The sequence below is a fragment of the Camarhynchus parvulus genome, chromosome 8 (genome assembly GCF_901933205.1).
Source record: "Camarhynchus parvulus chromosome 8, STF_HiC, whole genome shotgun sequence".
NCBI classification, from domain to species: Eukaryota; Metazoa; Chordata; class Aves; order Passeriformes; family Thraupidae; genus Camarhynchus; species Camarhynchus parvulus.
The window spans coordinates 9,237,606-9,262,271 of NC_044578.1; the positions used below are offsets into that span (position 1 = coordinate 9,237,606).

The 24,666-nt window shown below is 41.9% G+C and overlaps 1 protein-coding gene across 1 annotated transcript; it reads right to left on the reverse strand.

The window, feature by feature from the left end:
* Positions 1-409: 409 nt before the first annotated feature.
* Positions 410-21,592, reverse strand: AKR1A1 (aldo-keto reductase family 1 member A1). Its single transcript, XM_030953149.1, has 9 exons — positions 21,529-21,592; positions 19,189-19,284; positions 12,820-12,939; positions 10,975-11,126; positions 8,828-9,023; positions 8,042-8,241; positions 6,882-6,954; positions 5,858-5,944; positions 410-2,324 (listed from the first exon to the last, which is right to left on the reverse strand). Exons 2-9 carry the CDS (start codon positions 19,276-19,278, stop codon positions 2,259-2,261), a joined length of 984 nt encoding a protein of 327 aa, XP_030809009.1. The 5' UTR covers positions 19,279-19,284; positions 21,529-21,592; the 3' UTR covers positions 410-2,258.
* Between the last annotated feature and the right edge of the window lie 3,074 nt (positions 21,593-24,666).

Here is a 24,666-nt window from a genome sequence, read left to right on the forward strand (position 1 = left end):
CTGGGGCCCGGGAGGCTCTGGCACCCCGGCCCGGGCTCTGCATCAGCCCTCAGCCTCTTCCAGGTGAAAGACCCCGGGTTTCTGCCCAGCTAACGCAGATGCTCGGCTCTCCCCTGCGACATGAGCACACGAGCAGGCAGGGCTGACATGGCCGCTGCTCTGTCACAGCACAGCTCAGCACCGAGACCTCCAGGCTCTGCTATTTCAAGGTAAAAGTTCTCCAGCTTCAACCCTGCTATGTCCCTCCCTGCAGGAACAGAGCTGGGAAGTGTGGGGTTCACAGAGCTACAGCATTCATGTGCTTTTACTGGGAATTCTCCCAGCCCAATTAGGTACTCCTGCTCAGAGAAAAAACTAGAGAAAGTTAATTGGGGCCTTGATAAGAGGGAGGAAAAAAGTCTCAAAGTCATACAATGAGTACAGAATTTATTTAAACAAGCAAACATGCAAGTGAAACAAGCAAGAAAAACCACTGTCCTTGGCAGGATGACTGCAGTCTGCAGAGTGCCTTCAAAGTACAATTGCTTACCTAATGATTGCTACAAGAACCATATTCAAAGTCACCATGTTTGAGTAGAACAATTAAAGAAACCAACAAGAATTTAATTTTCCTTAGGAGAAAATGTCCAGTCTAGTAAAGAATCCTAAATGAGGTGCAATGGCTTCCTCCACTGAGGCAAATTCATCAGGAATTAGGAAACAGGAAACATTTTACAAAGGAACAGCAGTTCCTGAAATTTTGCCTGCAGTTTACAAGGAGTGATAAATGGGTGACACTTTTTTTTGCAGTTCTGCTGCACACTGTGAGGCCCAGGGCAGGAACTACCTGAGAAGGCTTTACACTCAAAATGATTGCATAGATCTGCTGTAGGCCTATTGCAAATGAGGGTATCCAAATTAAAGTGTCTAATTCTTTAACTTCTGAACTATTTAATATACAAGACTATTTTTCTAATTGCTTGCTATGGGAAAATAGCAATCCAATAGGAATTCTAATTACCATGCGAAAAAAATTCATCCTATTTAACAGGTAGAGAGAACCAAAATAAAGTGTTGATGTTTCTAAGGCCACAGAAAGTGTCACCTCCAGAGCACAGGTAGGTACTAACACCTCATGCCCTTTGTGCTCAGATGATCAGCAATTCCTTAGGAGAATGACACAAAAGAAAACTGTGCTTAGAGCTGAGTTCCAGTCCAAGGGTGCATCAGCACTCAGCAAATTAGCCCCTGCCAGGGGAACACAGAGACATGGCAAGTAGGAAAACAGGCACAAAAGGCAAATGACTCACCCCAAGTTACCAGCAGGAGACAGGAGCAACTCTCCTCAGCATCAACCAAAGACATTTTTTGGCAGCAGCCAAAAATGTAACATTAAAACACTGGGAGCTCTGAAAGGTCTTTGGTCTTACTGTACAATTAGGAACTATTTTTGTGACCATCCAGAACTCAAAATGGATGTCTTTGGTAAAGAAACTGGACAGCTTCACGGGAAAAGCAGGATGTTTTTCTGCAAGAATTGCTGAAAAGTTCTTGTGGCTTTTGTGATAGGATCAGAGCTGCTGTCAGAGCTGAAGCACTGTGACAAGCAAGAGAGAGAATTGCCCTGAAGGCCTGCTCCAGGGTCTGCTTTTATTCTGCTCAAATCTACAGGCAAATTAAAAGAAAGAGAAAATTGACAATTCTAGGTCCCAAAAGTACTATGAAGTGGATAAAAGCACTGGGCATGGCTGATTACTTGGGTTTTAATGAATGGTTTATGGACATAGTGCAATTGTAGCACCTTTCACTTTACTCCCTCTGTAAAAATTATTAATAAAGATATCAAAGTTGATGGCTGAGCAATTCTTTAGCCTTAAAAAACTTTCACACCTTCACCCTTTTTTTTTTTCCCTCATCATGGCAGCAACTGAAGTTTTCAAAACCGTTTCACAGTAGAAACCAAAGTAATTCCCAAAGTAATGCCCTTGTCTGATAACAATGTGTTTGGAACTTGACTTAGACTCCTTCACTCTTTATCTAATCTCCAAAAGATCTGATGCCTCCAGGAGCCAGCCAGCAGTCATTGTAATAAATCCACAAACTTTGGAACAGAAGCTACAGGATCTCCAGACAGGAGGTGGATTACAAGTAGTACATTGTAGGAAAATCCACTTGGGAAGGAAGGTTTGGACAGTGGCAACTGTCAAAAATCGTGGCAACAATTACTTTGTGGAAAGGCAATTACTGGAGCATTACTTTAACACCTTATTTTCCAGTAGTTAATAGGGGTCATTGAAGGGGTAGTGGGGGTGTCCAGCATCTCTGGCTACCAGCTTTCCATCCACCTGTGAAATAAACAAGACAGACTCAAGTCAGAAAGATAAAATCCACTCTTACTCGCAGTTTCAAGTTCTCCATGATTTAGATTTCTAAAACTTTGTATCCCAGAAATCTGGGTCTTCTTAGCCTTTCTTGAAAGAAAAGACACTTCTGTAGCCTAGAGCAAGAGTCTCTCAAGCTGCAGAGACTTGAGGAATTAGACTAAGGATAGTTAAAAGCCTTGTGCCTTGCAGGTGTTACTAAGTGCTGTAACATGTACACTTCAAACACTTTATTGGAGTTGGAGCCTTTGTCCATGTTTCCATGATACAGAATTGCTGGGCTGTCTATTTTAGAGATGGATAAGATGAAACAGATTGAGAGGCTTGTTCAGGGTCATATACTGAGGCATTAATAGTGTCACTGAACTCCTTTTAGGAACATTTCCACAGAAGACCAACTTGTCCAGCTGTAAAATGAGAGCACTGAAACCAATATTTACAGATAACCAGAGGCTTGGGCTGTCCCAAATCCAGACATGACCATGCAGAAGCCTCAGTTCCTACATCCCTCAAAGCATTCAGATGAACAACTTGCATTTCTGTTGCACCAAGTCCATTGCAACACCCCCAACTTCCGTGTAGCTGAGGTAAAACCTCATCTGTAACTTTTGGGGAAGTCTGTGGACTGGCCCAAACACACACTTCCCCACATGTCAGGCAAGCACCATCCAGCCAAAACTTAAGTTAAACAACTAATGCCTCAATAAAAGTTATATTAGAGAAATCCTTGATTTTATAAATAAAAACGTGATGGTAGTGATCACTCAAAATGTTATGGGCATAGAGAAAATCACACGGACTTCCAAACCAAGTATCCACTAGCAAGTGCCCCATTAGCTTTGACTATAAAACCTGCATTTCAAAGCGACTGGAATTCCTGCAATAAGCTGTTTAAATGAAAGGAGTCACCTGGGGGCACTGCAGAGCACAGAACGAAGATGTTACCGTGTAACATTTGACTAACGCTCCGATTAAAATAGACCTGCAATGAGGCTGTCAGCAGAAGGCAATCCTTAAGATGGAATTGTCAGAGCAGCTTCAGGTTTCCTCAAGTTCTCTTGAAAGCCAACAGCTTCCTCATGTTCCTAGAATTCATATTCTTCACTCTCTCCCCCAGTTCTGTCCCCCTGCATTTTTGTCCACACAGAACAGGCAAGAATTCTTGTTCACAGCAGGCCAAGACAGCAGCTGCCAGAAGCAATGTTTCACATCACTGATTCCAGTCTACTCCAGGATTGTGAGAGAAATTGGATAAAATCAGTAATGAACACACCTGCAGGTCAACAGTAGCTAACTTTTAAAAAGAGATCATGATGAGCTCACTACATTCCTCCTCTCCTGGCCTGACAGTCATTTAAGTTTCACTTAAGTATATTCCTTGGCCAATTATATTTTTCCAGAACTCTGGATTTCAGATTGGTGCAAGGTAACTTCCAAACTCTATCCAGATAATGAACAGTTAAAAGTATAAAGCAACTCTAATTGTCTACATGCAGTGTAATAGCCTCCCCTCAGGCTTTAAATATACACAACGAGGAAGAGAGTGGCACAATTTTAAGAACTTGTGGCTATAGATCAATGAAGTAAAGCCAAGAAGAACTGTCTCATCAGTTATGATAGGAGCTCTCTTGTCACTGTCATATCCCACTTTGAAATCCAGACACTAAGATTCATAGCAGAGATAGGCATGAAAGGTTAGACAGGAATTTTAATTCACAGTTGATGAAAATTCTTTCCAATAAGCCCAGAAGGGATGGGCAGGAGACAAAAGGTTCCATTAGAGATCTTAGAACTACAGAGCTGTGATTTAACTCCACTCATCTTGCTTCTTCCTGTCTCATTATCTGACAATATGGCAATATCTTTGAAGCCCAGCTGCATCACATTCACCCTTTCTCAAGCTGGATGGGCTGCCACTTTGAACTGTATTTCATCTCTCCTTTGTGAATCCCTGTGATCTGATCAGGTCTCCCAGGTAACAAAAGCACATGAATTATCTCTGGCTCATTCAAGCCAGGCTACATTTCAATGCATTTTGCAGTTTCATTATCAAAATAACTTTGTTTTCAGCGCGAGTAGCAAAACACTTGAAAGAAACGTATTAGCAGCAGCAGGTGTGCTTGTCACTAACCCATTCACACAGATCAGCAGCTAAGCTGCTTGTTTGGTATACAGACTCCTGATTCATAAACAGAGAGAATTTTGGCTGCAGGGATGTGAAGGTTTATATTTATGCACACATACAGTTAAAAGGATGGCCTTGAGGCTCATGTAAGCATGACAAACAGTGAAAGCTGTAACACGTATCTACCCTTGATATGAGACAATCATTCCCACACATTCACAGCTTCTTTTCTAACTTGGGCTGGTCACTGATATACTCTCAAGTATTCAAAAAACCCATAATGATAAATCCTGGAGAAAAGCTTTCCCCAAGGAATTCCTACAGCCAGCAGCCACTACTGAAGAATAATTTACAGGCAAAGCACTGAAGAGGCCAGGCTATGCCTGACAGCTCCCAAATCTGCTGAGATTTCCTGTATCTGTACAGTGTAGTGTATGGCAGAGAAGGGATAAATCACTTCAGATTCATTACAGCACAACTACAGCAACTTGTTACAGTTGCCATATCCTGGCCAGTGATGCACCAGGGAACAGCAACAGCTTTCTGTTGTAAAGTCAGAAGCAGGACAAGAAGAAATGAGAAACACTATAAAGACAGGAGATAACAAGGCATTACTTGGCATTTTGCAATGAGGGAAAAGGAACAAGTTTAGTTCCTTTAATGTAATAAAGGAAAGACCAAGAGGACTTCAATGCTTACGATGCAGCAGCTTCTCTAAAAACAAACTGGCATCTGCTAGCACATGAGGTAAGGGTTCGTATGACACAGTAAATCACTGATGCTAAAAGGTGCTGCAGCTAATGGATTTGGGAAGAAAAATAGAACAGCCTAATCCAAACTCCTTACATTGGAGAAAGGTCATTACAACAGATTCTGAAAAAGGGGACATGCAGCGGAGGGGAGGGGACAAATTCCCTGATGTGACTTCCACCATGGATGTGGAGAAGCAGCAGCACCCTGAGTCTTCATTTATCTTAGAGGCTTATGGTACAAAGTAGACAGTGACAGCTGGCACAAGGAGTACTGCTGGAGGAATGCCATGGAGCTTAGCCTGCTTGGACTGGAGAAAAACAAATCAGCAGGAGTTTGGTGAGATTTGAAGATGGGATTCTGACTTAAAGACCATGGGAGTCAGTAATGAGAACTCAAGAGAGAGCCACCCATGTCCAAAATAGAGGACAAAAGTTTTAAACAAGCTGCCTTTTCTGTACCCAGCTTTTGAAAAATTCTTTCATCTTAGATACCCTAAGAAGATGCAGTGTTCTTATGAGTAAGTAGCTCTGATGAGAACACTAAAGGAACAAAACTGTAAAAATCCCAAGTGGTGGCCATATGCACATAATGAAAACTATTAGATACACAAGAAATTTACCGTAATCATTGGCACAATGTAACGCCAGTTTTTATTCAAGTTTCCAATGTGGCTCATCTCCTCTGCTGTGAGGCTGAAGTCAAACACCTGAGAACAAAAGCCAGAGGCTTTACTCAATAACCATAGGTTGCCATCAGTTTGTTTTCTGCTAATAAATGTGAAATTGCAATTAAACTCATAACAAACACCAAAGCAAAGGCTTAAAGTCTGAGCTGTTCACACACCTCCCAGCTCTAAGCTTACACTGGTACTGCACAGTGCTCTGCCACTAAGGTAGAAAGCAGTGGGACTGTCACAGTAAGTGCTGCCTATTCAGTAAATATTGTTTCCATGTAGATCTAAACCTCAAGCAACTGCAGAATTTATAGGAATTTATTGAGATTTCTAGCAGCACACTATATGCCAGAATTCAGATTAATGGGTGTAACAGTTACATGAACAACTCCTTAATTAAAAACAAGTATGGAGTTACCAGCAAATCTTTATGAAAAAAAGATCCAAGGAGGTGATTCAGAAACATTCCTCAAGATTATTTAAAGTCAGGGTTTTCAAATAATTTCTGAACCCTCTACTTCAGAGCAGAAGTGAACTACACTTACTCCCTCAGCATCACTAGAATGGCAGTTTGCTGGCGAAGTAGTCACCAGTCCTCACTTGCAGTATAGAGCAACTATTACTCATAAATAAGAGTCACTGAGCATAGTTAGAAGACTCCCTATTTCAATAAATATGCGCCTCAAAAAATGTAAGTACAGATTTTTCATTTAGACCTCTACAAAGTACATTCTTTACCTTCTGATAACAAGACTGTGCATGTGCACATTGCACACACACACTGAGTTGCTTAAAACACATCCTTTGTTTTCAAAAAGCATCTTTACCCTCCCTCCCCACCATGTGCATACATTGATGAACAAGTATGAACCAAGTGCCTCAGCTTGCTGCTCTGCAAGTTGTAGGACAGTATAGCAATTACTCACAGGGAAAGGGCATTTCTGAAACTCCTCTCCTCATTTCAGCTTACCTGCAGATTCTGCTGAATGCGAGCCGGAGTGACACTCTTGGGAACGACAACCACTTTACGCTGCACTTGCCATCTGCAAGAGGAGGTGAGAGACTTTGTCTGTGTGCGCAGTCCAAGGACAATAAGTATTTATTTTGGTTCAGTAATAATCTCTGGCAGCAGAGATGCCCCTTCTGTGAAATAATCTTCACAGGAGTGACACAGCCCTGCATTGTATTAGGACCTGGTGTGTCCAAGCTTAAGCAAGACAGTAACAATTAATTAATTAATTAATCAGAGAGAGGAAGATTTAATTAATCAGAATTGATTAATCTGAATTAATCAGAGAGGGGAAGATGTTCATGCCTTGGAACAAACACCCAGGTTTCAACTGTTTTAACCTAAAAGCCCAAGAAACAGTCAGAAAAACATACTTAGGCATTTCAAGCAAGTTCTAACCTGACAACCACTCAAACTAAACGAAAACCCAGATCCCTAAAATGTCTGTCTATTGGCTTGAGCACAAAATCTTGAACACATTCAGCTCTCTGGGTAACATGCTACTACCTAAGATTGTGGTAGTGATACTGATGGATAAAAAGCCAGTCAAGAAAAATGAGGAGAGAAATCCAATTTTAGTTTACAAGGTGCTGATCACATTCTGGGTATCACTCAGTCGCCTTGTTTTCTAATATCCAGTATCTGGTTATATAAAAACAAAAGAGCAAATAGTTCTTCAGTGCAAAGGAGGCAAGTCTTTTCCTCAGTCCCTCTTTCTGGGAGCCCACCTGAGTGCAGCAGCAAGTACTAGAGGCTTCAGAGAACCAGCCAGATGCAAATTCAGTGGGGAGCACTCAGATATGGTACACTGCTGCCTTAATTGTCCTACTGCTATTTCCCAGCAGAAAAGGTACTGTCCCAGACATGGCAACAATCCATGTGAACTATCTCAGACATGGATCCAGGCCTTGAATGGACCCCTCTGATGTAGCCTACCTGCCCTAAGGCAGGACCGACTCTACCAGTTTTGTAAAACAAGCACCAAGTGGGGTTTGCTTTTGACACTCCCTGTGATTTTAACCCCTCCCTGACACACTTAAGGAAGATTCCTACCAGCTTGTATGTTTTGCTTGACTGAAGGCTGTGTCCCAAACACCACCTCTCTCACAATTATTCTGTACCTGAGGATGATCTGTGCAGGTGATTTGCTGTATTTTTCAGCAATTTTTTTGACCCCAGGTTCCTCTAGCAGCACAGGCTCATCCGGGTGTTTCCACATGCGATCCGGAGAGCCAAGGGGACTGTAGGCAGTGACCACCAGTCCTCGCTTCTGGCAGTGAGCAATCAGCTCGTTCTGAGCTAGGTAAGGATGGCATTCCACCTGTTAAAATGATCCACAGTGAGTGGCTACAGAACAGATATCAACATACAATGAAGCAAACAGGAAGTCAAGCACAAAAGAACCAAACATATCACAGGAGTTCATTCCAGATTCCAGAAAACCTTATGAGGGAGGATAAGGTTTAAGTTAACCTTAGTAACTCAAGTCACTACCAGGGGAAAGCTTATAGGAAACAAAGAACAGATCACCTAAGCTTGGTGCTGGACTTTCCCTTGGTACCAAACAGATCATCCAACAAGCAAGGAACTTCTATGCAGTAGGGATTCAAGTTACTCCCTCACCATCTTTCCTTTTTACAGACTAAATTGTTCCTCACATGGAAGATTAACTCTTCCAAAGACCTGTTCATCTAAGCAGGTATAAATGCCCACAGAACATGGATGTAGACTTCCTTTCCAATCTGCCAGGAAAGACAGCCTCTGTGTGCTTGCTCCTGCAGAGCTGGCTATATTCTTCCCTGAAATAAGAAGCTGCACCTCTTGTGCTAAATACATGACATTGGTTTGCAAATTCTTCACTCTTATGGACAAATAGGAAAGGTACTTGTCTCCTCTATCCACCTTACCTGGAGCACAGCTGGCTTCACAGTAGCCACACTTAGTACATCATCGATCTGTCGACTGTTGAAGTTTGACAGCCCAATGGCTTTCACAAGACCTTTCTCCACCAGCTTCTCCATAGCCTTCCAGGTCTCCTTATAATCAATGTAGTCGTAACGCATCGTGTTATCAGGATTCTTTGGGAAGAGATTGTCCCCTCGTCTACAGCAACAAAGGTGAAGTGTAAGTACATGCACCAAATTATTTCAGTTCTTCACTCAAAGAAACCTTCCTCACAGTAGTCTTAAAAGTTTGTACATAGTCTGAAGGACAGAGTACAAACGGAATGAATCTGTTCAATTCCATTGCATGGCTTAACCTATAAGCAGTTATTACACAAGACAGTCGTTCCTACATAAATTGTTACACAGCACTTTGAAGTACTCACCTATACAACAGTGACTACACAGAACTGATAAATCACTGTACACACAGCAGCAGCACTTGGCACACTTTGATCCCCATAAAACAGCTGATTTATGGAGCAGCAACTCAGAGGGTAGCTTGAAGTTGCTACCACAGGGATCTGGGTTTAAGAGCTATCTAAGAGAAACTGTATTCAAAGGAATACTGCTCTTCCCATTCCCTCTGGATTCTGTAGCTGTGTCACTACTCAATACAAGCACAGATTCTCCCAGAAGTCTTAACATGTACATGTTGTTTATAGGTTGGGTGTTTCCTTCCAATTAGTCAACACATTAAAAAAATATATATATATCACCATAATCACTACAGAACTCTGCTAGCTCAGCAATGAGACTGTTACAGTGCTCTAGCTAAGCAGTGAATGGTGTGAGAAATAGCAGTACCTGGGGCCAAGGGGAGATGGTTCTTCATGTCACTGGTAAATCTAGAACCAAAAATAACTCTGAAAGCCTTATGAGCTCCTAAGTCAGAAGAGCAGCTTCATATGTCAAGAGTACTGTATTAAGTGAGAGTAATTTTCAAGACCTAAAGGCACTGTGATTTTCATCTGGAAGTCTGTTTTAATTTTTCTGTAAATAACATTCCTTAGCTTAGCCTCCCAATGCAACTGACATTATAATAAGCACACATTAAAACAGTTACATAGAAATAATGGAAAACTGCAGAATATACTGTTTCCAATGAGAAAAGAAATGAAACTGCTTTATTAGATTGTCAATTATGTCAACAGTGCCACAATATAATCTAAATTTAAATATTAGTACTATCTAAATGTACATTACTTGTGTTACGCGTCATTATCAAAGCAATGTTTGATGGGGTGGTTTCTTTCAAGCAAAAGAAAAGCAAACCTGTTGCACAACAGAAGGAATTTTTACAAGCTCTTCCTCCAGACCAGTTCTAGTTAAAAACACTTCCTCATTCTGTTATGCTGAGGAATGTATTTATACTTTAAGCATCTTGCATCTTATCATTAGTGTATGACATTTGTAAAATTCACTTCATATGACAAGGAGGAGAAAAAACATCCTCAGATTTGCAGAACAGAGGCCCCATAAACAAAGGGCTTGAGTGAAGACTCCATGCAAACCTTTGGCAAGGAAATTTATTCCTCCTGCCTTTTTTTGATTGTAGATGGCTGGGGAAACAACTACTTCCACATCTACCAGAAAATAGAGTATGGAACTGTGCTTCTCAGGGGATTGTAGGATAAGTGCATTTAACACTTAACTGGAAAACCTTCTTGTCTCTTATTTCCTCAAATCATAGAATTACTGCAATTTGTGTCATAAGAAGACAATTCACTTCCACCTCATACAGATCCCACCACAATACTGCATGTGCTTGTCCACTCCAGTACAGTTAATAACAAGTGAAAAGCGCTGTCTTTATGAAGCACTTAATTCCCATTTTCCAGATCAGTACAACTAAGGCACAAAGCAGTTCCGGTATTTTCTCAAGGTTACCAGGTAGGCCAATGGCAGAACCAAGAACAGCTACTACACTTCTCCAGTGCCTAGATGAAGATACTAGACTGTTTTAAATTTTAAACACCAAAAAACACCTCGCAGGCAGCATAAACAGGGAGAAATCCACAGCTCAGAAAGAACATCCTAAGGTTATAACATGAGCCACTTATGTAAAACTGGTGTTTCTGCATTGTGTGCCCTCTGCATCTAGAACTTACTCAAAGGCATGAGGCCAGTGCATGAGGTACAGGTCCAGGTAATCCAGTTTCATATCTCCAAGTGTTTTCCTCAGTGCTGGCTCTACATCTTCTGGGTGGTGCTTGGTATTCCAGAGCTTTGATGTTACAAACAGGTCCTCCCTTTTAATAACCTTCAAGAAAGGAAGGAGACCATAATATACTGGAACAAGTTCAGAAAGAGAATTGCAACAATTCCCCAATTAGTTTTAAAACAAAGAGAACAACTGAAGTTTTGTGGTTTGTTATGTTTGTTTGGGTTTTTTTTAAGAAAGGTAACACATGGAACCTAAAAATTAAACCTTTCAAAAATATACTGGATGGAGATGAGCCAGAAGTGGCAAGTCTTAAAGTATATCAAATACTTTAGCAAATAGAAGTTTTGAAAAACAAAAAAAAAAATCTTTCCACATACTCACTTTTCCAAACCTTCCAATTCAAGGGTTAAAGCCAGTACTAAGTGTGATGTGGCCAAAAGAAAGATTAATCAGCTTATTCATATGTAAATTTTCAAATTTCCATTTAACAATTCACATTTTCCAGCCTCAACCAACTAACTTACTTTACTCATCACATGCTATAAACCAAGATTGCTTCTTGGGGAAAGAGTGTGGGAAAATAATCAGAAGATTCCCCAAACCTCTGCATTGGAGTTTCTAGGCTGTGGAAGGAACACACTAAGAACAGAGAGCCCTGTACCCTGTGCTGGTAGGGTAAGAACCAGAAATAAAACAATGGAGACCTGGTTATCTAGAGAGCATAAAATACAAATGTGAGATCACATTGGGCAAAAAGAAGCACAGAATTCCATCGGAAAGGAGGCTTCTCATGTCTGACAAAACTTCAGTCAAGTCTATTTTGAAGAATTATTAATTCCTTGGTTTCTCTCTTCCAACCATTCAATTATTTCTGTGTTTTCACACAAGGATGTTGTGTTTAAAAGGAAGATATTTAAAAATCCTTTTTAAAATAATTTTATTCAAATTCTAGTTGTAAGTTAGCTAATATGAACTGAACAAAATGCTTCCCATTGTTACCACACCTAACAGAGAAGAATCCCTGGGGCAAGTTGAAAACAGCCTCTCTCAAGCACATAACAAAGAGATTGCCCTAAAGCCAAGGCAAGAGCAGCAGGAAAGCAAGAACATGAAAACCTCCTTTCCATGGGCTGTGAGGCTGAACAGGTTATCCTTTTGGCCCCTTCAGGGAATAAATTTAAGATTCCACCTCAGCTCATGCATAGGAATGCCTGTCACATTACATTATACTTAGGCCTCAAACTCTCAGGTGTAGACTCTGGAGTCACGTTTATGAGCCTTTCATATGCAATCACTGTTTAAAAAAAAATTAAAATTCACCACATTTACTCACTCATATTTTATCTGTAACAAAAAACCTACAGCTGATATTTTATCAATAAAAAACCCTAAATTTTCTGTGGCTATCTTCCATTGCATGCTAGACTGGAAAGTCAGGGTAACTTTTCATATAAATATTTCACGTTATAACTAATGATTCTGGCAATCCCAAAGTATCCAAATTGGGATACTTTGTTAGGGGAAAAGGAGCAGGAAGAGGAAAAAAAGACACCACCACCACCACAAGCATTTTTTGTAGCTTCCATCCAAATATCCCTGACAATCTTTCATCCCCATGACAGCCAGGAGGGTTCTAAGAGGAGACAAAGCCCTGTTTCATGCCTTCTCCTGATAAATAGCAAACAGCTGGGGGAGACCAGCAGGCAAAGCCACAACTGTGACCCTCCCAGGGGACAGCTGTAAGCCCTGGCACAGCACACAGTGAGCAGGGCAGCTCCTGTGCTCTCACCTTGCTGGGCCCCACGCACTCCTGGAAGGCCTCCCCGATCTCGGCTTCGTTGCTGTAGGCAGCTGCGCAGTCGATGTGGCGATAGCCCACGCTGAGGGCGTGTTTCACTGCCTCCTTCACCTGCAACCACAAACACACTGCCCATGCAGCCACTGAAATGGCATGTGGCACTGGGGAAAAGTTAAAAAACACTAAGAGACTTGGTGAGGAACACCCCCCAAAAAACCACAGACCTGTTTAAGGTCATGAGATTCAAACATGAGGATCTGGAGTCTCTGTGGCACGGTCTTTAGCAGGGAAGAGCAAACTGCTGGCAGGTACTCCAAGAGGAACAAGAAAATGGATCGTGCACACAGAGCCAGCATGCAAGAATGTACCAGGTAGAACAAATCCCTATTCTTCACTAGAGTTGTTACACTTTTCTTAAATAAAAAAACAGTTATAAGAAGCGGTTTTCAAATAAGTCATGGCTTAGGAAGACAACTTTTCTGACCAAAGTGACAAATCAACATCAGTCAAACTTGGAATATACTTCCTCTTGCCCAGTAAAGAAAGAGCCTGGCTTCTAACTCCAAAATCACCACAGTTTGAGTTTGGTTCAGCCACTCACACCTAATTACCAAGACAATGCTCTTTTATGGAACATTTTTCTTTCTTGTCTCATAATTGCACAACAGCAAAAGTCATGCTGCTGGGTTACTCCTGATGATGCTCACAACTTTACATTCTGCTTTCAACATTGCTGACAATTAAGGTGCTGCCAACAGCAACACAACTCTTGCTCCAAATTGTCACACAAAAGCCAGAATGGTTTTTGGAAACCAAGGCACTTTTACTTCAAATCTGCTTTTGAAAGTGCTAATGAAGCACAAGCACCAAATATCTTCTCATGGAGGCCTCAGATATGAAGCAAGTATAGAAACCAGAAGGAAACACAGAATGGCATCTTTGTGAGGACTCCTAAGGAGCTTTTGAAAAAAGACTTTCTATAAATGATTGTGCAAGAATGAAGAATTACTACAGTTGCCAGTGTAATAATCATCTCCCATTAGGCTGATGACCATTTAGTAAAATCTATTTCATTTAACTTCCAGTGGACAGCTAGCACACATTCTCTCTTACATCTGTCCTTCTGAAGTACTACAGAAAGACTACTACACCCCATCTGCACAGGGTTTTATATACACTGACCATCACTATCCTGTCTCTCTCAAAACTGTGGGAGACTGTAAATTACTCTGTGTATAAGGCTTGATGCAATAGGGCCATAAATGTCAAGTGAGATCACACCTCTCTTGTCATGAGATTAAAAAAATATATTGACAAAGGCTAGAGGGCTACCTTGATTAAAAACTTAAAGTACCAGCATTTTCAAATTTAAAGCTGACAAAATTAGTAATAAAAGCAAAGGTGTTTATAGTCCTGCTTTCAGATGCTACAAAAAGGCAATGGAGAATCAAATGTGAGAGCTCTCTCCTGCTGGTGGATTTGATTTGTTTTTCTTGTCAAGAAGTGCAGTAAAAGCAGACACAGGATATTCTGACTACATTCTTTGGCCTTTTGAGAGGAAAACTGGAGTGTAGCTCAGTTTCCCTTAGCCAGGATGACAAAGCATTTCTATTACAGCAGTGAACTCTTCCTTTCTCTAGCAGGATGGTACTTACAGTCCTTGTTTCACCTGACAAAGACATTTCTCAAGTCACTACAAAATCAAGGGCAGGGTAATTCTGAAATCACTTGAGACATAGTAAGGGCTTTTAAGACTCAGTATCTATCCTCCAAAAAGTTGAGATTTGTGGAGAGGGACAGAAAAACAGCAATGCTCTGTGTCTGGAACCCCCTGTTTCCTGTATCAGAATAATACTCTTTTTAATCAAACAGGCACAAAGTTTACCATAAATTAAAGTAGGCACCACTCACAGAAAAACAGAGATAAAGCACTCCAAACATGTCTCTGCAAAGCGATCAACAAGAGGCTGTATTTTTTTATCAGCATGTTTTGAGAAATTTCTAGCACTGAAGAACTGGGACTGATAATTTAAATAAGGTTTGGAGCTGACAAAAATAATCTGTATTTGGGTAAACTATTCCCAGCCTACTAAGACATTTCAATGTGAACTGAGAGCTCCTGTTCCACACCAAAGGCAAATAATCGAGAGGAAACATGCAAAAAAAGAAAAAAACCACGCATTTTTCATTTTTGGAGGGGAAAAATAATAACATATAGATGTAAGTTTTTAAAAAGTACTTTTTAACAAGAAGTTCTGTATTTTTGAGATTAACTTTAGAGAGTATATGCATTTCATGGTAGGGGGTAGAAAACAAAAACACAACCGAGGCAGTTGAAGATACGCCTGTGGGTATTTGTTGTTGTGAAGTACAAGTAGCCAAAGGATCCTTCAAACTTTCCATATATTCTTTAGTTTAGCCTGTCAATACTGCTATGAAAGGAGCAATTAGTGAGTTTACTTTGCATTAGGCAAATTGAGTCACACAAATGACTCAAGTGACTCACCAATCCATCCCCACGGAACTAAAAAGTTAGGTCTTACTAAAAGTACATCTGAATGGATCTTTAGGCATCTTCCAGTCTAACCTCAAGGCCCTCAGCTGGACAGAGTAAATCCAGACCACTCCCACACACATTTGTCATAGCCCTTCTTGTGACAGGCAGTCTATTCCAATGCTTTGAAATCTTTCTGCTCAAAGTCTTTTAGATGACTCACAAAGATGGCCCTGATGCCATACCCATTCCTCCCAGAGATAAAATTCACAGCTTGCCATTTGTGAGGGCTTTTCCCACATCTGCAAAGTGCACAGCTCCTCTCACACGTCTCTTGATCACATCAGTGCAGGTGCTTTTCTCTTTCATCACAACTCACCTTTCCCAAACCTTGCAGCTGTCTCATCAGCTGTTTCATGTCTTTCTTCAATTGGTTTGCCCCAAAACAGACACAGGTACTACAGCTGGAGCCTCATTCTCCTTCACTTTATGGCAAAGTTCAAGGAACTACACTCCCATTTAAACATCCCAGTAAGGGACTTGGCCTTGTCACCCACCTTCTTTTGGAGATGGATGAACACAATATCAGTGGCAGATTCAGATACAATCTGTAAGTCTCCATTAATTATAATATTCATTACTAGATTTCCAATTCTTCAATTTGCCTCTCACAAGGTTAAAAAACTAACAAGCCATCTTTACACTTCCAGGCAACACACAGTTCAAGTATCCTAGGAGCCTCTTGTGCACAGCCCCAAGCCATTATGAAGAGATTTCCACTCTTAACAGTTCAATACTACTGGGAAAGAAAAGGCTCTGACCAGCCACCCCTGCTTCCTGCAAAGTTGACACATTTTAGCAATTCTTTTGCTGAGAGGAAGTAAGAAAAATCCAAACAATCACAATAGTGCACGTGATGTTCAGTTGCACTGTGACCAGAACCAAGTGTTGCTATATCACAGTTTCTAAAAATTGCACTAAGATTGGATGAAAAGGAAGTGACACCATGAGATAAATAATGCCAATTTAAAAGGTGGTGTTCCCTAAAACAAAGAGTTTTGTCTCTTCTCCTTCAAATGTTGAGTATAAGTCCCTTCCTAAATAGCAGTGAATTTTTTTGTGCCCATAACAAGGATTCTCTGTACTAACAGATTTCAAGAACTAAACATTCTCCCCCAAAGCTGCAATCCTGTCACAAGACACCCTGTCTGACTGGTTTTCTGAGGTGCACTTCTCCTCAGCTTTTCCAAGGTTTCACACAGAAATACCAGCCCTGTGTCTCCCTGTCCCACAGAACCAGCCTCTGCCACTCAGGTTAGGCTGCTCATCAGGGTGGGGATCAATCCTCCAGGTTGAAAGCATGGCTCACTTGAGAGAAGAGAACAAAGCATTAAAGGATTACAGCTAACCCAGCTGCAATATCAAAAAGCACAGTACTGATATTCTTGATGCTCCTGTCTGAATGGATTTCTCTTTGAACTGATTCATGCTGCCAGTTCATAAACTTCTGTACTGTGCTCCCTTCCATTCAACAGCCCTCCATCATATTCCTATGGAAACATGCAAAACAAATTTCCTTCTAGCATTTGATCATGTAAAACACAAAACATCCTATTATTTTATATGGTGTCAATCCTATAAAATCCTTTCAATGTGGAATTAGATTCAATTATTTTCCCCCATTAATATCTAGGAAACTGGGGCTGCAAATGACACCTTTGTACTGGACTGCTAAGATCTGTCAACAAGGTCAAGGCTTGTTTACACTCAGGAACAGTAACAGCAGTAATAATGAAATTACTCAAGCTTGGCAAGGGAAAGAATGACAATCTGCAAAATATTTACCCAAAATAATTTAAAAGCCATCCACTTCCACACTTGCTTCTAATGCAGCACTTGAACAAAAGAGCTGTTGATAAATAGCCTTTACTTGGGAAACAGCTAAACCAAATTTAATCAATGCTAATTCTTCTGCTTCTCTGGGTTTTTGGCCCCTAGTCTTTAATTCATAATAGCAGTTATTATCCCTGAACTACATTATGTCTTTTTAAGGGTAAATCATCTGGACACTGCCAAATTGCTGCTATGCCCCTGAATTTTCAAAACTGGTAAGCAGAAATTCATTAATTCCATAGGAATAGCAGCAACTTCTGTAACTCTGGCCCTTTCCACTGCACTTCCTAGATTTTGCCTTCAATACAGCAGGTATTCCAAAGAAGCGACTCCCAATGACTTCTAAGGAAACCCAGAGAAGATGGCTGGATCCTGTGTGGGGTTCAGCTGCCAGCAGCACTGCTGATTATGGCAAAATCCAGCTGAATTAGGTTTAAATTATGCACAAACAGGATCTGTCCTGGTTCCTTTCTAAAGGCACATGTTTCTCAGAACAATTAGTTCACAGAATAAACAACACATTCATATTTTGTTTGTTTAGTTTCAGACATTTGCTTTAGACAAAGCATATTTAACTGGTTTGAGTGCACAGAAATTAATCCATTAAGTTTGTGCATGTTAACAAACTTAATTCAGCCGTCATTTGATGTTTTAAGTGGCAAAGCTGCACATTCACCCTTTTCCTCATTTAAGAGGTTGACTGAGCACTCACACCAACTCAGCTTCCACATTAGTACAACTATTCCCAACAGATCCACTGTCCTGACAGTTGTTTGGACAGGAAAATCCACAGTAAAATGGCTCTGAATAGATTTAATTTTCATAGCTTGTTTCCTCTAGTTGGCACAAGAGAATTGCACATCTTGAGAAGAGTTTTAACTTTCCCTCTCAGTCATGAGCACAATGTCATCCAACACACTCCAAAAAACATCATAAAGCTCACACAGGAGGAGCAGTGAGACATCCATTTACTGCACAGACATGCAGTGGTGTGCATAACCCAGAGAAGCTGTGGATGCCCCATCCCTGGAAATGTTTGAGGCCAGGGTGGATTGACCTCTGAGCAACATGGTCTAGTGGAAGTGTCTCCCTGCCCACATCAGGGAATTGGAACTAGATGGTCTTTAAGGTCTCTTCCAACCCAAACCATTCTGTGATTCCACAATTATTTGAATACCAGCTACGAATTCCACCAAGCAGTGGACATTGCCTTTCACAGGAAGTGCGTACAATTTCTTCCCCCAAAAAACATATCTTTTAGCTAAATGAAAGAGATACAAAAAGACAGACAAAGGGGAGAAGCATTACAATAGCAGGCACACCATGGAGCACATAAACATTCCCACAGACTGTTTGTAGTAACACACAGAATTGTTTCCAAGTGTGGTGTTTGCCAATTCAATGCATTCAGAAGCAGAGTGAATGTCTAATGATACATGAGCCTTCTTATTCTGAAAGCAGGCTGACCCAAGCAAGTTCTTTGTTTTCCTGCTAACCATTGGCTGGCTGCTGGACTTAATACAAGAACAACTTGAGTTTCTGCCTCCCAAAATAATGCTTTCTGCTGAGTCATCAGCCTAAGCCAGAGGGGTGGGTGTCTGGTCAGACTGGCAGCCTGAGGACTTGCCAGTGGAAGAGTCCAGCACCATGTTATAGAAACATCATTCACTGGTCTTCTTCTGGGTTTATGTCCCAGAGCTCCACTGCCCAAGGCCAGGGCTAACACGTCTGAAGGGATCTTCCTTTCTGGAAGGATCTGCTGTCTTTGTGTCTTAGGCCTTAGTCAGGCACATACATACATTCAAATACACTCATACATACATTCAACTTCAGTGGACTCAAGACTAGAACAGCTCAAGCAAAGGATACAGACCTCAGATCTGGGACCTTCAGAAAAAGTGCACAAACACACATACTAGTGCACAAACACACATGCTAGTTGAGAGCACAGTATCCTATTGTTCCCTGCTTACTTGGCCACGGTCACTTTTCCAAGTTCCCAGTCCCACGAGAGGCATCTTCTGCCCAGTGTGGAGTGTAACAAAGTCGCACGTTGCTGGCATTTTTGCCTAAAGAATAAAAAGAACAAAGAGTTTTACAGCAATTCTTTAAGTTGCCACAATTTACCTTTTCTGCTCACAATGGCCAAGTTTTTTCATCAACAAAGGGCTTACAGCATGTCCTGACATCCTCACAATTTATGTTTCTGCTCAAACAGTTAAAAAGAAACAGCATTCAGGATGAGCTCCAAAGCTGGCTAGCTGATTTCAGTTACTTCCCAAGCTCTGCTGCATCCAAAAAACAACAAAAAGCAACAAAAATAACAAAGAGGGGAAGAATGCAATGTTAGTTACATCTGACTATGTAGGAGGAATGGATGTTCTCAGAGTTCAGCATCCACATAGCATACTATCCCAAAATAGGTCCGCTTTCTCAGTATTGTCATTTTCCTCACATAATTCAGTCCCAGCTGATGGGTATATTCACTCAGAGTTTATGCTTTCAATTTCTTGCTTAGCTTCTCAAGCCATACTTTTGTAGATTTAACAGCAGACACCAAATAGCATACTTGTTTTTCAGAGAGACATTCAAGAGCTGTTGGAGTGAATCTGACCTGAAAGCCATTGTACACTACGGGTCTGGGGATCCCTGTAACAGTTAACCTGAGTAGGTCCAAGCTCATCTTGTGCTGCACTTCACGCCCAGCCTGGTGCTGTGGGATGCAGAAGCTGCAGGAAAAGCTCAGCAGCAACCTGTAACAGGAGCCTGCAGGTAGCTCACACTTTGTACCTGCAATTATGCTACCCATGTGTCCTTGCCTTTATCTAAAAATGCAAGAAGTTCTCCTGCAAGCATCTTTTCTGTCTGACAGCAGAAGTGATGAATAGAGGTGTTTTCTTGTAAAAGAATCCCCAGCAGCTCAAATGACCAAAATAGGATAACCCCGGCTACAGACAGGGTCTGCACACAGTGCTGTGTGAGATCTGCCCAATGTTGCACAAGCTGGGGCTCCCAGCACCTGAAGGGATACACAATTATCAACACTCTCCTCTTTCTTTAAAGGATTAGCTCTAAAAAACTTCATTTGAGATGATACCTTAGAGTCTGAGTGCCTTTCTTGTCAGGATTGTAATGGACCAGCACCTCCTGGTGCAAGGCAATCATTACACTGAACTAATAGCCCTGGATTTGCACTGAACTAAGTCCAGCTATTGGTGCTGAAGACAATCACTGGTGAACCAAACTGCAGGTGTACATCTGTTTAATTGGGGTAGGAGGTCAGAGAACACAGGGTGATGGTGCCAACAGTACTCTCTTCTACTCTGAACTTGCACAGCCATTTTGTAGCCAGCTACATGCAAGTGGGTGCTGTTCACCTGGATTTAGTTGCGTAAATAAAGACATCTTCTTGCATCAAGCAACACAACTAAAAATGCAAGTCCTTTTCATTCACTTTGGTCTATAATACAAATAAAATACCAACTGTATGCTTTACACAATTATGTTATGCAATCATCTTAAAGGTAAGAGTTCAGCCCAGAAGACAAGGTACACGTTTAATCGATAACTAGCATCAGCACATTTTTAAGACCCATCTTGCTTCATGTAGGATTGGACATTAACACCACAGAGAGATTTGAACTATAGCCTCTGGAAGAATGGAACACATCAGAATGGCAGACACTGGAAAAAATATGTCAATTAATACTTTCCACTCAGATTCTTCCCTAAAATAGGGGATTTAGGAGAATCACATTTATGATGTTAGCCATAATTATTCAGTTCATTAAAAACCTGAAAACCTCTTCTTAGAAGGGTAGAGATAAAAACAAACATAAAAGTAAACTAATTCTGGACAAGTAAGATACGGTTATGGCTTAGCATCACCAACCTAGTACCAGATTCACATAAAGGATTATAGCTCAGAGCAATTCAAGCACAGTGTAAGGCTGGGAGGATGCATCAATAACCACAGTAATGCAAACTACCCTGGTTCATCATCAACCCACAGCTACAGCTCATTTTTAACCTAAAGCAACGAGTCTTTCAGCAGTAAAGCAACCATAGCTACGCATGACATTAATATGTATAGATATGCAAATAGGTATATATTAGCAATACTTAAGTCGCTGTAACTGAGCAGCTTCTGCCGCACAGCTCAGGGATAACCTCTCTGCATTTTGGCTCCCCGGAGGAGCCAAGCGCGTCCCCCTGCCCCTTATCGGGGCGGCGCAGGGCGGGCCCGCCCGGCGCGGGGGGCGGGGGAGGGCTGATAAGGCGGCCCCGCAGCCCCGCAGGGTTCCCGCACTCACCGCCGGTACCGACTGCTGCTGTCGCCGTTACTGAAGCTGCTGCTCCTGCTGCTGCTCCGGCTGCTGCCCGGCCCTTCCGCTTCCGCCCAGAACGCGCCCCGGGCCGCGGGCTGGGGCAGCGCGGGTGCTCTGACGGGTTCAAATGTGAAAGTCCATCAGTGGGGGTTTAGCGGGGCTGAGCTGCTCTTCATGGCTCTGCTCCCGGCGGGGCTCCTTGGCTCCGACCCGCTCCCCGTAACTCATCGGGCCCGCCCCGCTCCTGTTTCTCATCGGATTTGTCCCGCTGATCTCCCGGCCCGGCCCGGTTCCCATCGGGAAGCTCAGGCAGCCCAGCGTCGCCGCTCCCGCCGAGCGATGGAGCGATAGATGCGATGGGCTGCGCCACACGGGGGGAAAGCGACAAAAGACGATCCCGGCCCATAAATTCGACAAGAAGCGCTTGCGTCTCCCCCAGTGCTTTTTATTGCGGCCTCTTGAAGCCGTTTCTACTTGTAGGAACACCGAATATACCCAGTTTTATTTGCAGACCTATATAACAGGAATCCAGGGAAAGTGAAAGGCTGATTGCACTCGTTTTGCTTCAGCTTTTGTGCTCTAAGGTGTATAGAGAAGTCGCACTTTCCGAGAAGGCTGGGGCTCCTCTCCTTGCAGATGGGCAGGAATTCATTTCCTCTTTTGCTCGGGACCGCAGTGAGATTAAAGCAGGCTCGTTCAACTGAGTGCTTTCACTGCCGGGCAGGAACTGCCCTGCTACTGCGAAGTCAAAGCCTTCCACTGCAGCAGACTTTGGCCTGTAATCGAGAATCAACTGTACACCCAATCTTAAACACAACTACAAACAGACAATCAGCTTTGACGTTTACTCCAGGATTCCATCTTCACAAGCAATTTATAAAGATTCAGAACTTAGAGTAAGATTAGATCAGAAATGAGGCAATTGATACCTCAGGTGGGGCTTTGAAGAGCTTGTTACTTATTTCCAGAGAGATAAATCTGCTGCAGATTCTGTCTTTGCTGTTCTGACTTGAACCGCTCAGGAGGCTTAAAGGCACAAAGGTCAGTTAATCTCTTGGGCATGCATGTGACCAGATTTTTCTGTTGCACAGCCTGTTTTGATGAAATAAAGGAAAGTGGAAGAAAAGTGCAAGGACAAGACAATAATGATAAGTAACAGGAAGCAGGAAATGAAGGAATAAAGGGGGAGGAATCACTACTGAGTTTGTTTTACTTTTATGAAGACCCTGGCAATCACATCCATTTGAAAATCCACAATCTTCAAGCAAGAGGAGATGCTTGAATTATGTAAATCTCACATATGAAAACTTTAACAAACCTCAGCCTCCAGTAATGTAATAGGAGAGTAAAATAGAAAAGGTAAAGAAGACTAAAACATTTTGTCATCAAAAGGCAGTGGTTATCCAAACATACAGTAAGAGCCTGCTAATTGAAAAAAAATATGCAGAGAAGAGGTAATTTTGACCTAGAAATAGAATCTTCACTTGATTCAAACAAGGAAAGCTAATATGTGTATTTTCTATTTAATGACATGCAGTCGTTTTCATTAAAATGATTGTGCACCAGCTGCTTGTGCATAAGTGCCCCATGGAACTTGTCAGTTGCTGACTTGTCAGCTGACTTGCTGCACATATTAAATTAAATTGTCCCCACTTGGCCAGGGCTCACTCTGACTGTGCCTCTGGTAGTACCATGTGTATGTAGGAGGTTTGGTACATTCAGGACTCAGTGGGCTTTTGGCACATGCAGTGATGAACTCCACAGGGAATGTGTGGGGTGTCCCAATGCGCTGGCTTTTGAGGGCATGCAGGGACTACCTCTGCTGTGTGCTCCAGGGGCATGCCCAGTGTTGCCAAATCCATTACCATTCCTGCTAAGTTTATCTTATTCTGGAAATCTTTGATACTCTTATACAAAACCATTCTCAAATGCATGGAAACCCAAATGCGTGGTAATGTTCTGAAACAGGTCCAGTTTCTTTGCCTTTCTTTTTACACACAGCAGGGCATTTGTTTTTCACATCAGGGGCACATTCCCAACCAAGATACATGGGAGATACTGTGATCAAAATGATGGATGTGAAAGCTAGTTTGGCTCCCAGTTTGGGTAGTTTCACTGCTCTGGCACTGCAGGGCCTGCCAGTTCCTCTTTGTTGATAGATGAAGTACTTATTGTGTCCCTGTCTGAGTGGATGGGTGCAGAGAGGCCTGCACTGGGCTCTGATGCTCCATGCTAATCAGGTACCAGCTGATCCTGTCTGGCAGCTATTTTAGCAGAACACAGCAGCACAATTACACTGCTGTGGGGAGAGAACTCCATCCTTCTACCCACCTGTGGGGGTAGATATGCCCTTTCTTTCCTGGAAAACATAATTGTTTTAATCTAAGTAGCATCCTACATCTAAAGGTTGAGAAAGGCTACAGAAACCCAGGTGCTCACTGAACAAGGAGTGGCCCCGACAATTTATTATTCCAATACCTCCAAAAACTGACGTCTGGAAAGACAAGCTCAGAAATTAATCAAAAGTAATGAGGCCACAGACATATGAATTGAAAGGCAATGCTTACAGCACAAACCTGGAACAACCTGCAGACCATAGTGGGTGTATTGTGCATCTGAAAGTAAGAGAAATGAGCATAACAAGCATTAAAGGAGTCAGAAACCATGAGAAAGTCATGACTGCTTTGTCCATTGGTAAACATGCCAGAGTTGCAGAGGGACTACATTGTTCTGGAGGTTCTGATTAGGACTGCCTGACCTTTCAGGGGTTAATCTATTTACAGGTTCATTGGCCTGAGGTGATGGGGAGCTACATACATGTCTCAATATATAGACCTCAATTCTCATGAGAATGCTGATGTTAAGAGAGCAAACTTCTTCCTGTAAAGGATTAAGTGTGCTATAGCAATAGAAGTAGATGAATTAGTTGCATGAAAGTGAGTGCAGATTTTTCCCTGAGTCCATATATGCATGTTATTTGCTTTCATTATTTAAGGATTAATTTCATCTGGTCCCAAAATGAGTCATCTCTGGGTGAACCACCACATGGGTATGGTCACCCAGCAACACTACACAGTGATCTTGATTATAAACATTTAAAGTTTGTTAATCCTTTGTGGTTTT

What these genes read in the sequence shown, in the direction of transcription:
- AKR1A1 (XM_030953149.1), bottom strand. Translation starts at nt 19,278, where the DNA reads ATGCCAGCAACGTGCGACTTTGTTACACTCCACACTGGGCAGAAGATG. An exon ending in AGTGCGTGGGGCCCAGCAAG is followed by an intron (nt 11,127 to 12,819) that starts GTGAGAGCACAG and finishes CCTTTCTTGAAG; the next exon opens with GTTATTAAAAGGGAGGACCT. An exon ending in CACTGGCCTCATGCCTTTGA is followed by an intron (nt 9,024 to 10,974) that starts GTAAGTTCTAGA and finishes TTGTTGCTGTAG; the next exon opens with ACGAGGGGACAATCTCTTCC.